This window comes from Dermacentor albipictus, chromosome 2 (assembly GCF_038994185.2).
Source record: "Dermacentor albipictus isolate Rhodes 1998 colony chromosome 2, USDA_Dalb.pri_finalv2, whole genome shotgun sequence".
NCBI classification, from domain to species: Eukaryota; Metazoa; Arthropoda; class Arachnida; order Ixodida; family Ixodidae; genus Dermacentor; species Dermacentor albipictus.
In genome coordinates this window covers 162,035,787-162,050,626 of record NC_091822.1, presented here as the reverse complement: position 1 = coordinate 162,050,626, position 14,840 = coordinate 162,035,787, and the positions used below count along the sequence as shown (strand labels likewise).

At 47.5% G+C, this 14,840-nt stretch overlaps 2 protein-coding genes and 1 long non-coding RNA gene across 4 annotated transcripts in view; 2 read left to right on the top strand and 1 right to left on the bottom strand.

The window, feature by feature from the left end:
* The first annotated feature begins 4,425 nt into the window (after window positions 1-4,425).
* On the top strand, window positions 4,426-12,268 carry LOC139056216 (nucleoside hydrolase-like). Its single transcript, XM_070534254.1, has 4 exons — window positions 4,426-5,156; window positions 6,511-6,817; window positions 8,321-8,457; window positions 11,184-12,268. Exons 1-4 carry the CDS (start codon window positions 4,893-4,895, stop codon window positions 11,514-11,516), a joined length of 1,041 nt encoding a protein of 346 aa, XP_070390355.1. The 5' UTR covers window positions 4,426-4,892; the 3' UTR covers window positions 11,517-12,268.
* Window positions 11,408-14,840, bottom strand: part of LOC139056217 (uncharacterized) — a 42,873-nt gene continuing 39,440 nt past the window's right edge. Inside the window, exon 5 of the long non-coding RNA XR_011512220.1 lies at window positions 11,408-11,542. This is a non-coding gene — a long non-coding RNA (uncharacterized lncRNA). The remainder of the gene's footprint in view (window positions 11,543-14,840) is intronic.
* LOC139056212 (nucleoside hydrolase-like) overlaps window positions 12,394-14,840 on the top strand; it is a 28,055-nt gene continuing 25,608 nt past the window's right edge. For both annotated transcript variants that reach the window (XM_070534245.1, XM_070534244.1), the window contains exon 1: window positions 12,394-12,533. In XM_070534245.1, coding sequence (XP_070390346.1) covers window positions 12,527-12,533 — 7 coding nt within the window. In that variant the 5' untranslated portion in view covers window positions 12,394-12,526. The remainder of the gene's footprint in view (window positions 12,534-14,840) is intronic.

Genomic DNA, 14,840 nt, shown 5'->3' with positions numbered 1-14,840 from the left:
TGTCTGCTGGAGATACAAAGAACGCTCTCAACAACAGTTTATACATTCCTTCGAGTGTGGCTTAGTGTGCATGTTCAAAAAAGAAATAATGGCGCAGATGTCAAAATTTGAGATATTGAAGTGACACGATCTTAACCGGCACTCTTTCACCGCCTTATTCATATGGCCGATCGCCCAGGGTTGCACCATTTCACTGAAGAACTGCAGCGATAACAACATTCCGTTTTTCTTTGTACGTTTTCGAAGGCACTCAGCTAGTCGCATCTTCATATTCGATATTGACGATTGCCTTCAACTTACTGCCGAGGCTAAGGGCTGCTTAAAGCTACGCATGAAAAGTTGGACACAGTGCTTACAAATTCAAAGGGGAAATAAACTGCACAAGGGTACGCATTTGGGCTGGTTGGTTCATGATTACGAGCAGGAGACAGCGCAAACGACACAACGAAGAGAAGGCTAAAAGCAACAAAACGAGAAGCACCGCCTCTGTGAGCAAATCCACTGATCTCAGAAGCCCCGCACCACTTCTGGCGACCAGCTGCTGCTATAGAAGGAGACACCGGAACAACCGTAAAACAAACTACGACTCCCATTGGCCACTTCGCAAAGATCGTATACCCTTACGAAAAGCCTCTTTATGTCTTTTTAACGAAATTTTACAGGCAATGTGCCACCTGGTCTGCATAAAACGTGCAGAAAGTCTGCAGATTTTCTGCTGTCTTTGTGACCTGCCTGCTACCTGTCGGCGTTCATTTTACAGCGAAGTTGCTAGCCTCCGATTGGCCGGTACTTTTATGCGTCCATATCCGTGGGGAAAATGTTGGCCGACCCCGGAGGTAGTGCAACACCTGGCCGACGTGCGGCGGAGGTGACGCACGCCTTCAAGTACTCGGCAAAGTGAAGCGAAAAGTTCACACATTCTTTAGAATCAGGCGTACAACTTAAACAACAGCATCCGTTTCAATAAAGAACAAGCACAAAACAAGCATCCGAACCACATAATTGATGATACGGAGCTCCTGAGAACATAGCGAAGCACGCAGCGCTCCGCGCATGCGTTTACCGGTAAAGATTACTGTTGCGCAAGATGCCACGGCGACGGCAGCTTGCGACGTGGGGAGTGACGTCACTAGCCTTTCGCATATAATAATATTTGGGGTTTTACGTGCCAAAACCACTTTCTGATTATGAGGCACGCCGTAGTGGAGGGCTCCGGAAATTTTGACCACCAGGGGTTCTTTAACGTGCACCTAAATCTAAGCACACGGGTGTTTTCGCATTTCGCCCCCATCGAAATGCGGCCGCCGTGGCCGGGATTCGATCCCGCGACCTCGTGCTCAGCAGCCCAACACCGTAGCCACTGAGCAACCACGGCGGGTGCCTTTCGCATATAAAATAACCAGCCTACCAACTGATTTTACTGTTGTCGCGCCAACGCTATGGGTAGGCAACGCATAGTTAGGACTCCCGAGGAGCAGCGTGAATACGAGGGGCGGCAAAGGGAAAAGAAACGGCAATACGACCAGCGCGGACTGCTGTCAAAATTACCATTAGCACCATTACTGCAATTACTATAAATTATCACTACTACCATTGCTCTAAATCAATAAAGCGTTGCCCACCCACCTCAGCAGTTGCAGTGGCGGTTTTCAACACCTTCGCTGTATATGCATCGACTTTCGCAGGGCCGGGATGGCGAGTCAATTTTTTTTCTGCTTTAACTCTATAGAACTTCTGTACTCACAGTATGTAGAAAGCTTGCGGAGCCTACATTTAATCAGAAATAATTAGGCGAGAATCAGAGTAGAAAATCGCTTGCCCTCTAGCGATTTCCGGACAGAGAGTTGAATTCCCTCCCATGCCTGGAGTAAAAAATTGGGAGCAAGGGCGCACAGCCGCAGATCACATCTTGAAGAGCATACACCTTGAGATGTTGCGAACGCAGCACGTTAATGGAAGTAAATAAGCACAGCACAGACATGACAAATGTACATAATACGACGACGACTCGAGAAACTGTTAAAGGCAGAATTTCGAATTCCATTGAACATCCCACACGCACACGATGCACACAACAAAGAACACCAACACTATATAAATAATATATTGCAACGATTCTGCGAGCCTCGAACAGGCCTAGTTAACAGCTGTGGTATTTTGAATGATGACCCATCTGCTCACGCAGACAAGATCTGTCTCCCTGAAATTAACGCAAGGCGTAAAAAAAAAAACTGTTATTTGAGGGTAGCAAAAAAAACATAATAACGAAGTCAGTGGCATAATTTTTCAAAATTACCATGCCATGCTTTGGGAGCAACAGCGATTCCGGATAGCGACGTCATTCTCGGCGAAAAAGTAGTGCGTCTAGTACTGCCAGCAACCAAAGAAAAGAAAAACAATAAATGAAAATGAAGGTGCGCGTTCGATCGCAAATTTACCTTCATAGGAAGTAGTCGCAACATACGACGAATTCATTACACAGGCACCAGGATAGTAGTAACCGAATTAACCTCAAGAAAAGCGGAGTGAGCGTGGTGGTCCCAGATGTTGCGCTCCTAATCGCAAGGTCGCGGTGTCAAATCCCCGCCACGGCGGCAGCATTTCGATGGGAGCGAAGTGCAAAAAAAAAAAAAAACACGCGTGTCCCGTGCATTGGGGGTACGTTAAAGGTCCCCTAGTGGTCAAAACTAATCTTGAGTGCCACACTACGGTGTGCCTCAAAATTCAAATCGTGGTTTTGGTTTAAACGTGCGGAGTGATACATTTCTTTACGCCGTACGACTTGATCAGCGCCCAAGCGTTGCCTTTCAACTGTCTCAGAGTACCCGCGTAGGTATGCTCGTCAGAAAGCCTGCAGGATATAATCTATATACGGGAGAACTGCACGAAGTTGCAGATTGTTTGCATACCCAACCCTGAGAAAGTCTGCCGGATGTAACTACGCAAATTGCGCATAATTTCTGTATACCCAGAGATCAGAAAGACAGCAGGATATAGGCTATACAGGGCAACTACGCAAGGTGTTCAGAATGTCTCGCTACTCGGGCCTCAGAAAGTCAACATCATGAGCTCTACGGGAAGACCACACGAAGTATGCAGAAATCGTGCCAATTTCGTATACAGGGAGGTCAAGTCTATCTACGACAAGGTGGCATGAGCGGCAAGTAGCCTACAGAAACTCTACAAAGAGGTTGCACCCGCTTTTGTGATGGTATGGATCACACGTGACAGTGGCGGGCCTCTATGCTGCAGCTGTTGTGATCTTAAAGCTGAATACGACTACTTCTCTACGAAATAGTTGTGTTTCTTGCGTTTGCACTTGCGTTTCTTACGAAATAGCTTCGCATTGCGGGCGTAGTCTGAAGGCATATCCTTACGAATAAAGGTCGTTGCAAAGCGCGTTTTTTTGCAAAACAAACAAACGAACAGCAGCAAAAACAAACCAAAAATAAACTGCAGAATATTTCGATTAAATCCAGGCCACATCGAGATTTCCTAAACAGCTTTTACTCTTTAGTTTATTGCGACACTTGCTAGAATAAACAAATGAATAATCTTTTATGTAAGCTACAATCCGACATACAAGAACGAGAGAAAGGTGGTTAACCAAGGGGCCCCATTTTTATTAATCATATCGTGAGAAGGTAACAGACAACGACACCAAGGAAAACACAGGGGAATTTTACTTGTACTTACTAAATTGAATTAAAGAAATGGTAAATTAATGGGAATGAAAGTGGATGAAAAAACAACTAAGAGCATCGCACGTGTAATGCGAAGACGTGGCATCGTTCCCCACATGCGGCAAGCTGTTGTTTCATCCACTTTAATTGCTACTGATTTATCATTTCCTTAATTCAATTAGTAAGTACAAGTGACTTCACCTGTGTTTCCCTTGGTGTCATTGCTGGTTGGCTTCTCATGATATAATCCGACATACAAGCAACACGTTTGGATGTGCTAGGAGCTCTGCACGCTGGAAGTGCTTACATTGAGGGAGAGATTGAGAAAGTGGCTTCTCTACGCTTCTCTACATCGCCATACGCGCCGTGGAGAAAGAAAAGCTTGCACTCTGTGTCACATGAGTGCCACATCTTAGGGTGCTGTGTGTATTCGCAGTGATATCATTGTGGTGCGCTTGAACTGTTTTTCTTTAACTTATCACTCCTGATAGCAGAACGCGCGCTTCAGCACTCAGCCTTATCACGTAGGGTCTACAGGCGCTGACGCCAAGCTGCTACGACCACTATCGCGGCCTTTTAATATACAAACCGAGTTTCCTTTTTTTTTTACCGTCTCACAAAAACCCAGGCGCTATTTAGGGTATCGGCTCAGTTTTATCTCGCAATGGCGGATAGATAAGAAAACCGGCACAAACGCTAAAAACATAGCGATAGGAAGGAAGGGCAGACGAAAAGCCGACGGGACATGTAGCAGACGATTCCAGCCAAGTCAACGTTCCAGTGTCCTGCAATCCGCCGGTGGTGACAAACTTAATGCTTCCGCTGTACTCTCCGTGCGACCTTCTGTTTGGAGGGAAGTCCGGGGCGCGCTGTTGACGGACAGGAGTGGAGAAATTCGCGACCTGCGCGGAGCTTTCGGGATTCAGCTGCAAGTCGTTGGTCCCCCGCCACAAGTTGCCCAACTTGTGCGGAATTTTAGAGATCGTCTAGTTCAGCGAGCTGTGTTTGCTGACTTCGCTTTAACAAGCGCGTCTGGGACAGTCTAAGACTGGAAGAGAAGAACAGGAAACCGGTCGAGGCTTTCTTCTAGTGAACTTGGAGTTCGAGACAACTCCTCCAAACACCGCAAAGCTGCCCCTCCCCCACCCACCCCTTCTCACGTCAATTCTATTTTCACTCGTTTAGCTTTCGCAAAGCCGGAAGAATCCGATGACACCGAAAATCGTGTGGTTCTTTGTTGCCTCGCTGGGAGCATCCTGCCATGTCAATGAGTCGGCCTGGGTTGGTTCGACCACGACAAGGCCCACTCTTATGTTGGACGTGGACACGGGCGTAGACGACGCCCTGGCCATCGGTCTCGCCTTAGGCCCTGGTGCGGACGTGGCGGCCATTACTACGGTGGCTGGCAACACCGGGGTGGACTCTGCGCGAAACAACACGCTGCGCGTGCTTCGGGTCTTCGGCAGAACAGACGTAAGTTGCAAGAAGTTTCGCCTGGTCCGACGTGATGCCGTGAGAGGTTGTGGCAGTACGTAAGGTGAATGGCGTTCCAGACGTGCAACGTTGCAGACGTTGCAGACGTTGCAGGTAAGGCGTTGCAGACGTGCAACGCGGGTACGTAAGACGGATAAAAGCGTGAGCATTCAGGTACTGCCTTGTTGCTAGGACCACTCGCTTGGCCCCTTCTGTTGTGCTTAAACATAGAAGCAGGCATAATTAATTTGTGGTATGTCAGAGCTGTGTGTGTCTGCAACCTGTTTTTTTCTTTAATTATGCGTTTCCCAACGAACCTATGTTTTCACTCTCTTATATGTGAGATTTTTTTTTATGTGGCACTGCATGCTTGCCAATTCGGCAGCCTGATGAAATGGTACACTAAAAATTTGTTTTGCTGTAGCGCAGCTTGTCTTTCGTTAGTTTTCCGCGAAGTATGTAATTAGCTGCTGGCACTTCCCCAGTGACGATTTCCCTGAGAATCTGAAGTGGCGTTCTCCGGAAAAATCGGCCTGGTGAAAACCGTAGTTTGTCTCGATATAGAACAACTGTATAAGGTGGACTCAGTCACCACGTTAATTTACGAATAAATTGAACTCACGTGACATCGGTGAAAATAGATCATAGAACATATCTTACAAGCATCAAATTTATGGTTCTTGAACGCCAAATGAACAAAATATGACACATCATAGCAAATTACAAAGGTATATGCCTGCTGTCGTCAACTGTGAAACTTCGTCGGGGTTTGTGGCGTGCTTTCTTCTCCTGATCGTATTATGCATTGAACTGAGCCGTTCAAATCTTAACCATTCTTGGTCCGAAAAACTGTTATTGAAATGAAGAAGTTAAATTCACTGCGTCTTAACGAGAAGTAGAAAGCTAAGAGAAGTAATTCTTAATGCAGTTTTGCGCATTAAATGACTGCTAACCTTCACTTTTTCGGTATATGGTAGAGAAAATATGCATATTGCAACTTCTGATTTGGGAATCACAGTGCGTGATCAATAGCCATGAATTGACACGCCACTTAAAAATGTTATGTATCTTTAGGGGAGTTTCAAAGGTGCAGCCGTGAAGGCCTAATTTGAGTGCGCACCTATGTGTAGGCCCATAAGGATTGACAACAGTTAAGCCGGTGTTCTGCCCAATATAGGCATATGTAATGTGTTTATCATTCGGATATCGATTTAGTTTCCGAGATTGGTTCTTGGTTTTGTTGTTTTCCTGTACGTCCAACACTGCTCTCAAAGCGTTACACGATTCCCGTAGGGTATCAATGCACCAGGCAAGGTTAATAAAAACTACAAAGCTCGTTGCGCGCCTACCGCAGATTCCCGTCTACCGAGGAGCCGACCGACCCCTCGACGGCGACTGGAAACACGAGGAGCACTACTTCGGTCACGACGGCTTCGGTGAGGTGTCCGCGCACTACGACGTCGGGGTGAATGCCGCGGTGACCGCTGGAGACGACGGCGCGTCGGCGGCGTTGAAGATCCTCGAGCTCGCGCGGGCGAGACCCGGACAGCTCACCTTGGTGCTGCTCGGACCACTGACTAACGCGGCCATCGCTCTCCTGGTGAACCCGCACTTCACCGAAGACCTGCGAGAGATGGTCATCTTGGGTGGCAACACACAAGGTGTATATCCAGTTCTTTTGTTTACTTTGTTACATAGGGCCGCGGTTACGGTCTGCCCGAAAAGGACCGTACAAGCAAAAATCAGCAAACAAGAATTAGTGTGCAGAAAAACGGCTTTGCTATACAGTCCTAGCTGAGCGATTCTTGAAGATTTTCTTTGTCAGCCATGACGGCAGTGTGCACAGATGATTCCAACGTTCGGATATTGGTGTTACGAATGACTCATAAAAAGGCGTTCTAGTTTTTCATGACGTAACTAAAGATTAAATTCTGGACTTTTTTTACGTGTCAAAACCGCCGTATGATTACGACGCACGCGTTTCGAGGCTCCGAATTAATTTTCACCACCCGGGGTTTTGTAACGTGCACCCAATGCATGCGGTATACACGGGTGTTTTTGCATTTCGATCGTGCACGTCGAAATGGGACCGCCGCAGCCGGAATCCCGCGTCCTCGCGTTTAGCGACGCAACGCCCAAGCCACTATACGCCACCGCGGTGGGTCCATGGTGCAATTCCAACCTTGTGACGATGACCTGACATGACACACAATGGGGAGCAAGAATCAGTTGTTCGTTCAGAGTATAATGGTGAAATATACATTGCTTCGAATAGAGACATATCCTGAAATCTCAGAAAATGAATCTTCGGGCAGTGGCCGTGAAAAAAGAGGGAAAAAAAGAACAGAAAATAAACTAGGAGGTAACATGACTATGAGGTCAGGAAGGCATTTTACATAAGCCAGCTTCCTCTTGCTATGCTTATATTAGTGAGTTTTAAATTTTGCGTACGCAAAGTTAGGGGACGCAAACCGACGGGATTTCAAAAGAACGCAAGAATGTATACAAAGGACCACAACGCAAGCCGGGCATGATGTTTTGTGTACGCAAAGGTTGCTTCGGGTTGCCACACCCCGCTTACGTGCGCGAAATCTGAAACTCCCTATTTTTACTCGTTCATGAATTAGGGCAAAGAGCATCCCTTACGCAGTTTTTAAGCTGCCGTTCTTTGTTGCTTTTAGTTGCGCCAGATATCAGATTCCTTCCTCTATGCAATGCAGCTGCTAAAGCAACCCCATGAGGCCACTAAATGCTACCGCTTGCTCATCAATTGACATGGTCGCGAGCGGCGGTGCTTTGTCTATAAATTCTTTCGTTTATTTTATTTCAACTAGAGCTTCAGCTTGTCACATGAAGTTATTTCTCAAGTTTGCAACTATATGGCCCTAGCCTGTTGTCAGAATCAGTTTAACGGGACATGTATTCGTATTGTTGAGATACTTCTTTCTTGAGTTGTATATGCGCACCCATGTTTTAATCATGTTCATTTTCAGTAACAAGGATGGAACTTTCTGCATTTGGCGGTAATAGAGCGCACCTATTCCGGCCACTGGAGCCCTATTTGTAGTTCCCAAGGCCAGAGACTTGCTAGGGCAGTTCTTCATTACCTCCGCATTGTTGTTGCATTGCGGAACTGTTGTCTAACAACGTTGCGTTTACCGCAGGCAGAGGTAACGTTGTGCCGGGTGCGGAGTTCAATTTCCACACTGACCCTGAAGCTGCGCACATCGTCCTCCAGAGGGCGCAGTGTCCGGTCATCATCGTGCCATGGGAAACATCCCTTCGGTCTATGCTTCCATGGGTAAGAAACACAGACCAGGTTCAATCCAAGCATGGTATAACCCCAGACGCTGGAAGCGTTTTGAATGCTAAATTTTGCCTGCTTAAATCTTAGTTTCCATAGAAATGTTGCCGATGTCATCAGCATTATTATTACATGTCGGCTAGTTTTCACTCGTCCTGCCATCTTCTAACCTTCTACTTAGCCTACTTGGTAGACTGCCCTGGGAAGGTGCTGGTGACAGGTTCGATTTCTGCCGGGCCATGACAAAATTTTCTTTCTTTGAAGCGAAGCTTGTATTGGCTCACAAGTGGCGTTATCGTAGTCACGCTAAATAACCCACTTACTCCCGGAGCAGAGCAACTGCGGGCACTTTGATGAGTCTACATCTGCATCTGCGCCGGAGCGGGAGTCATTGGCAAGGATTCCAGCTGCGTAGGCGCGCGCTCACGCCACGCGCGCAACCAATCAGAGTCGTTTCCCTTCAGCCGGGGAGTGAAAGGGCAGGAATTGGTTTCGCGCGTGCTGCACCGGCTGCGTTTCCGTTCAGCTCAGTCTCGGAAAACGGATGGGACGGCCACGCGTTGTGCGTTCCCCCGAGGAACTGGCAGCCTTCGACGAGCGGCGACGAGCACTCGCCTGTGAAAATGTTCGCCGTCGGCGCGCCAATCCAGCCGTTAGAGCTGCCCGAGCCCAGGCAATACGGCAGCAACGAGAAGAAGATCCCGAGATCAGGGAACGGGAGACCGAAGCAATCCGGCACCGTTACGTCTGGGTTACTCAACCGTGACGAAGGTCAGGTGCACGCAGGACAAGCTTCGCTTAACCCTATTTTCCGCTAGGAGAAGGGTTAGTCATTTTTTTTCGCGCCATCATAATAGTTTTAATGCCCTTAATTTACTTCTACAGTTGTGTCAAACTGATCAAACATAAATGCTTATGTGCTGAACTGGGCAGCCCTTATTTAGGCAAGTATTGAAAGTAATAAATTGGCAACATAATTGGCGTTGAAAATATAAAAGTTAAATTCTGGGGTTTTTACGCACCAGAACCAGGATCTGATTATGGGACACGCCGTAGCGAGGGACTCCTTGGTCATTTTTTTATCATCTGTGGTTTTTCACGTTGCACATCTAATTAGATGCTCTAATCTAAAGATGCATCTAATCGTGTGGTTAAGTATACGATCATTTTGGCCTCCCTGGAGATGCTGCCATCGCGGCCTGGAGTCAAACCCACGACCTCGTCCTTCACAGCACAATACCATATAGCCGCTAAGCGACCCTCACGGGTCATTGAACGTATAACGTGAACATTTAGATATACATCTCGTTTGCATGAAGTAACTCTCAATGACTACATTTTTTTTGCATCAGCTTGAGCCACACTTATGCATGAATAGTGAAACTGCTCGAACGAGAGATAAATATATGCAAATGAAAATCACAATACACATGTGTGTTTACTTCACTATACGCAAGTTTTAGTACTGAAAACTAGAGTGCATTATAGAGGGCTTGTCAGCGATCACTTTCAAGATTCTTGAAGGTTTCCTTTGGCAGATAGCACAATTCTAGTTCATGAGGTGGTCTACTCGAAGCAGCGGGCAATACTTGCACAAAAATTTGAAATGCATTATCGACTATTTCTTAAAAGAATGAGTAATTAACTTCTTAACTAATTACTTTGTGGTCGTATTGCAATTTACAAATTCTAGCCATGGATTTCGCAGGGCGGATCCATTTGGAACGAATTCTCAGGATGACACCAGCTGCGAGATGTTTATTCCCGAACTTTGCGGAGAAATGCATTGGCGTTCCAATTACTTTCCTGCTTGAATGCATAAAACGACGTTTTGTTAAGAAAGAGAAGAAAGGGAGTTAACCAAGGGGCCCTATTTTTATTCATCATATCACGAGAAGCCAACAGACAGAAACACCAAGGAAACCGTAGGCGCGCGATGTGAAGACGTGGGATCGTTTCCCACTTGCGGCAAGTTGTTCTTTTCATCCACTTTCATTGGCAATTATTCATCGTTTCTTTAATTCAGTTAGTAAGTACAAGTAATCTCCTCTACGGTTTCCTTGGTGTCTTTGTTTGTTGGCTTCTCATGACATGTTTTGTTAAGAAAGTAATTTGTGCCTGCGCAGATGCTGCTTTGAGGCATATATAAATTTTCCCACTGACAAGTTAAAGGGACACTAAAGAGAAAAATGACTTTTTCTGCATCAGTAAATTACCTTTCTACGGCACCAAAAACACCAATCTTACCACGATAAGACCCTCGGTAGGCCAGAAAAAGCGCAAGAACGAAAGACGGATGGCGACGCCTCCTTGACGTTCCCGCACCTGATGGCTGTCACGTCATGGATTTTGATGGCATCTCCTAGGGCCTGCCCAATTATATTGTGGTACGGGCTGACTACACTGTGTCCTAAAGGAACGAAATATTAAACATGGCAAGTGTCGAAAACCTTTACTCAGACAATGCGGCGAAAATGCAAAAGCATACTTTGGAATCGCTGACGTCATACTGACGTGCCGGCGTCGAGGTTTCGGCGCGAAATTCAAATACTGATATCCTTCGACCTTCGCTTTCTCATCTAACAATCGCACTATCGTTTTGAAATGACGGCCCGCAGGGTCCTCAAACAATGCTTTATTAGTCTAAACTGATTTAGTGTTTCGCTTTAGTGTTCCCTTTAGGAGTTGTTTCACGTGCTCACTCACCGTGCCTTACGGCGCAGCCCGCCTACCAGGACGTGGTCTTCAAGAACAGCTCGAGGGCGCAGTTCCTGGCCGACGTGACGCGGCACACCCGCCGGTGTTGCGGGGCGGCCGAAGAAGAAGGCCTCAACGTGGGCGACGCGCTCGCCGTGCTGGCGGCGCTGTCGCCGGAGTCCGTGGTCGACTCCGTCGATCGCCGCGTGGCCGTCGAACTGTCCGGCCGCCACACCCGCGGCCAGCTGGTGCAGGCCTGGTCGCCCACCATGCTGCCGCACGTGAAGCGCGCGGTGACGCTGGTGCGGGAGCTGGACCGACGCCTCCTGGCTCACTACGTGGCCAGGGCCTTCTCGTGAGGGTGCGTGGAGGCCAGTTTCTGCGGCTTAAAACACCCCGACCTACAACGGGCTCTTTGACGCCGGCGCACTCGCGGAGGTTGCGCGATCGAGTCCGGTCTGGAGGGGACCGTTCTTCAGCAGTCGCGAATGGTCGGTTTTGGACGAAAAGCGTCCACCTTTCCGGCAAACAATGGTTATCTGCTTTTATGCGAAGCATATTACTAGAGCTCAACCCAGCTCCTCAGGCGCGGTGGTGTCGCCTTCAATACCACGTGAAACCGTGACGTCACGACAGAGGAGAAACGCGGCTCCAACTCGCGCCGTCGCTCGCGGCATCGCCTTCAAGGCTGACCACGTGACACCCTGACGTCACGACAGAGGAGAAACGGGGCTCCAACTCGCGCCGTCGCTCGCGCCGTCGCCTTCAAGGCTGACCACGTGACACCGTGACGTCACGACAGAGGAGAAACGGGGCTCCAACTCGCGCCGTCGCTCGCGGCGTCGCGGCGGTATATAAGCACCTGCGCTTGCCTCTGCTAGACACTCACGAAGTGAGATGCCTCCTGGAGACAGAGCTGCTCGTTGGAATGAGAAGCGAAGGTTGCGGCGGGCTACAGAGACTGTTTCTAGGTGGCTTTGCTACGGCGCAGCGACTACGCGCCCCGCATCGGACGCGGTGAGCGTCGAGCAACGCAGCGTTCGGCGCGACAACGAAATGTGCGCCTGAGCAAGCGCCGCACGCCTGAGCCGACGCCGACGACACCGGCTTTTCTGCGACACGAGCTCCTTAACGCTGTCGCGTTAAAATAAAGGCTAGTATGCTTCGCATCCTGGGCTTAACCTTAGCTAAGCCACAGCCATTTTTTTCTTGTCATTATTTTTTCGTCTGCTTCGATCGAAGCTCGCGCCGCTCTTGAAGAAGAAAACGACCGTGTTCGCTTGAGCGTCTGCAACGGACCGATCGCGTCTGTTTTCTGTCATCCCCAGCGCACGACGTCAGGACACAGCTCGGTGGACACGGCCTCGACATGATGTGTAAGCCATTTGAGCTTTTCGCTATCCGTGCTTGGCAGTCGAAATCACCGCTAAACGCATGCGTTACTAATATAATGGTAGCATAACATCTTGTCATGGCTACCTGTCAGAGGTGCCACAGGAACGCTGGCTTCGTTGCGGCCACTTGTTTACGCGCACTTTTCGCAGTCTTTAGCGTCGCAACAATGTTGACGCTGCGCTGTGAACAAGCACCAACCACACGGAAGTGATTTTCTATCGTATTGTCACGTGGTGATGACGTTGAAGAACACAGTAGCAATACTGTGAACGACAAAACTAAGTTTTATTGGGCGAACCTGTGCCCACAAAAACAGGCTACACTTATAGCACAACGATAGCGGCGAACACGGTCGGCGATCGTCGAAAATCTGATCAGCGGGTCGAGCGCGTCGGCTCTTATACAGTAGTCGTCGAACGTTCCGGACTAATCGTTTGGACTCGCGTGTCTTCCACAAAGTTCTACTCCATTCGCGTCACGCGATGAAACCAGATAACATAAGGTTCGGCGACAACAGACAGCGGATAGAATCATCGATAGATGATTTTCCAGAAACTTCGGATACGTGCAGGCGCGTCAAGCGCTGTGCGACAACATTTGTGTTAGGCGGCGAAACGTGGTCGCCCGATAAAGATAAGTACACGTGTTAGTATTATCGGTTTTCAGATGGGTCCGTATCTCGTTGCGCTATATATAGCCTGTTATAACACGACTGAGACGCGCACTTTTGCCCCACTTTACCCGATTTGCAGTATGTATCTAACCACTTTCACCCAATAAACCAAGTTGTTTGATAGCTTGGGCCTCTAGGAATGTGCCCATGTTGCCCTGCCGAGCAGACAACATGGGTCACGGTATACATGGTGTGGGTCGTAACTTGAACCAAACGTTAAAAATATGCATATGCCATACTACTCATTAGTTGATATCATAATAACATAGTAATATCTGTATATATATATATATATATATATATATATATATATATATATATATATATATATATATATATATATATATATATATATATATATATATATATATATATATATATATATATATATATATATATATATATATACAGATATTACTATGTTATTATGATATCAACTATATGGATCTCCAGGCGCATTCCTGCCGTAGCCCTCATGTTCTGTATAAATTCCAAGGACGATAACATTGTGACCGCGCGCCGCATGCTGTACGTGCGAGTGAAAGCGTAGAGGGGGGATGCAAGGCGTGGGTGAGCCGACGATGGTGGCTCAGTCTTGTGTGCGCAAGGAAGAAAAGCGGGGAGGTAGCGCCCTACCTGCTGTCGCGCGCGATATATCAAGGGGAGTGGAGGGAGGGGGTGCTGTGATCTTTGTATCTCTGATTTCGCAACATGTTTATTTGCCTTGTTTGACGCATTATATACAGTGACTTTTTCTTAGATACGTACATTTATTGGAGACTTATACGTGTATTTAAATATCTTGTTGCGAGGTTTTGTGTATACGCGCAGTGAACTTTGTTTCCAGTGACACTCTTTTGCCCTTTATCAAGCTGTATCTTCACATTTGCGTGTTCCATTGTATCTTCTAATTTCTAATGTACGAGGACGAGTCAAATGAAAATGAGCTAACCCATCTCACGCAATAATGGTTCGGCTCTTTATGTGCGAGGCATGCGCGTAGCGCAGGCGCACCTTTCGTTTAGAAAAGCGATCTACATGCAGGTGTGAGGATAAATGTTCTTCAATGCTCTCATACACTGGGTTAAACATTATTGCGTGACATAATAGATACTCTAAAAGTTGAACAGCGTGGTGTCGTGATGCCTTTGACAACTGAAAATGTTTCCCCAAAAGAAATTTGTCGCTGTATGACTGCCGTGTACTTTGAACATTGCATTTCATCGGCCACTGTGAAGCATTGGAGCAAACGGTTCAAAGAAGGACGCGAAAGTTGGAAAGAAGATCCAAGACTGGACCAAAGACACCGTGCAATCGCTCCCAACACAGTTGCCAAGTTTGATGAGCTGATTAGACAGTAACGGAGGATAAGCGTCGATGAACTGACAGAGCGTGTGAACATCAGTCACGGTTCGGTTCACACCATAATTCATTAACATCTCGGTCATCGGCTCTTGTGTGCGCAATAAATGCCCAAGACTTTGAACCTCTGCCAGAAGTCGAAGAAGTTCGGCGCTGCCTTGACTCATCTGATCCTGTATCACAATGAGGGTGACGACTTCTTGTCTGCAATTGTGACCGGGTACGAATCATGGTGCCACTACTACGAAGCTGA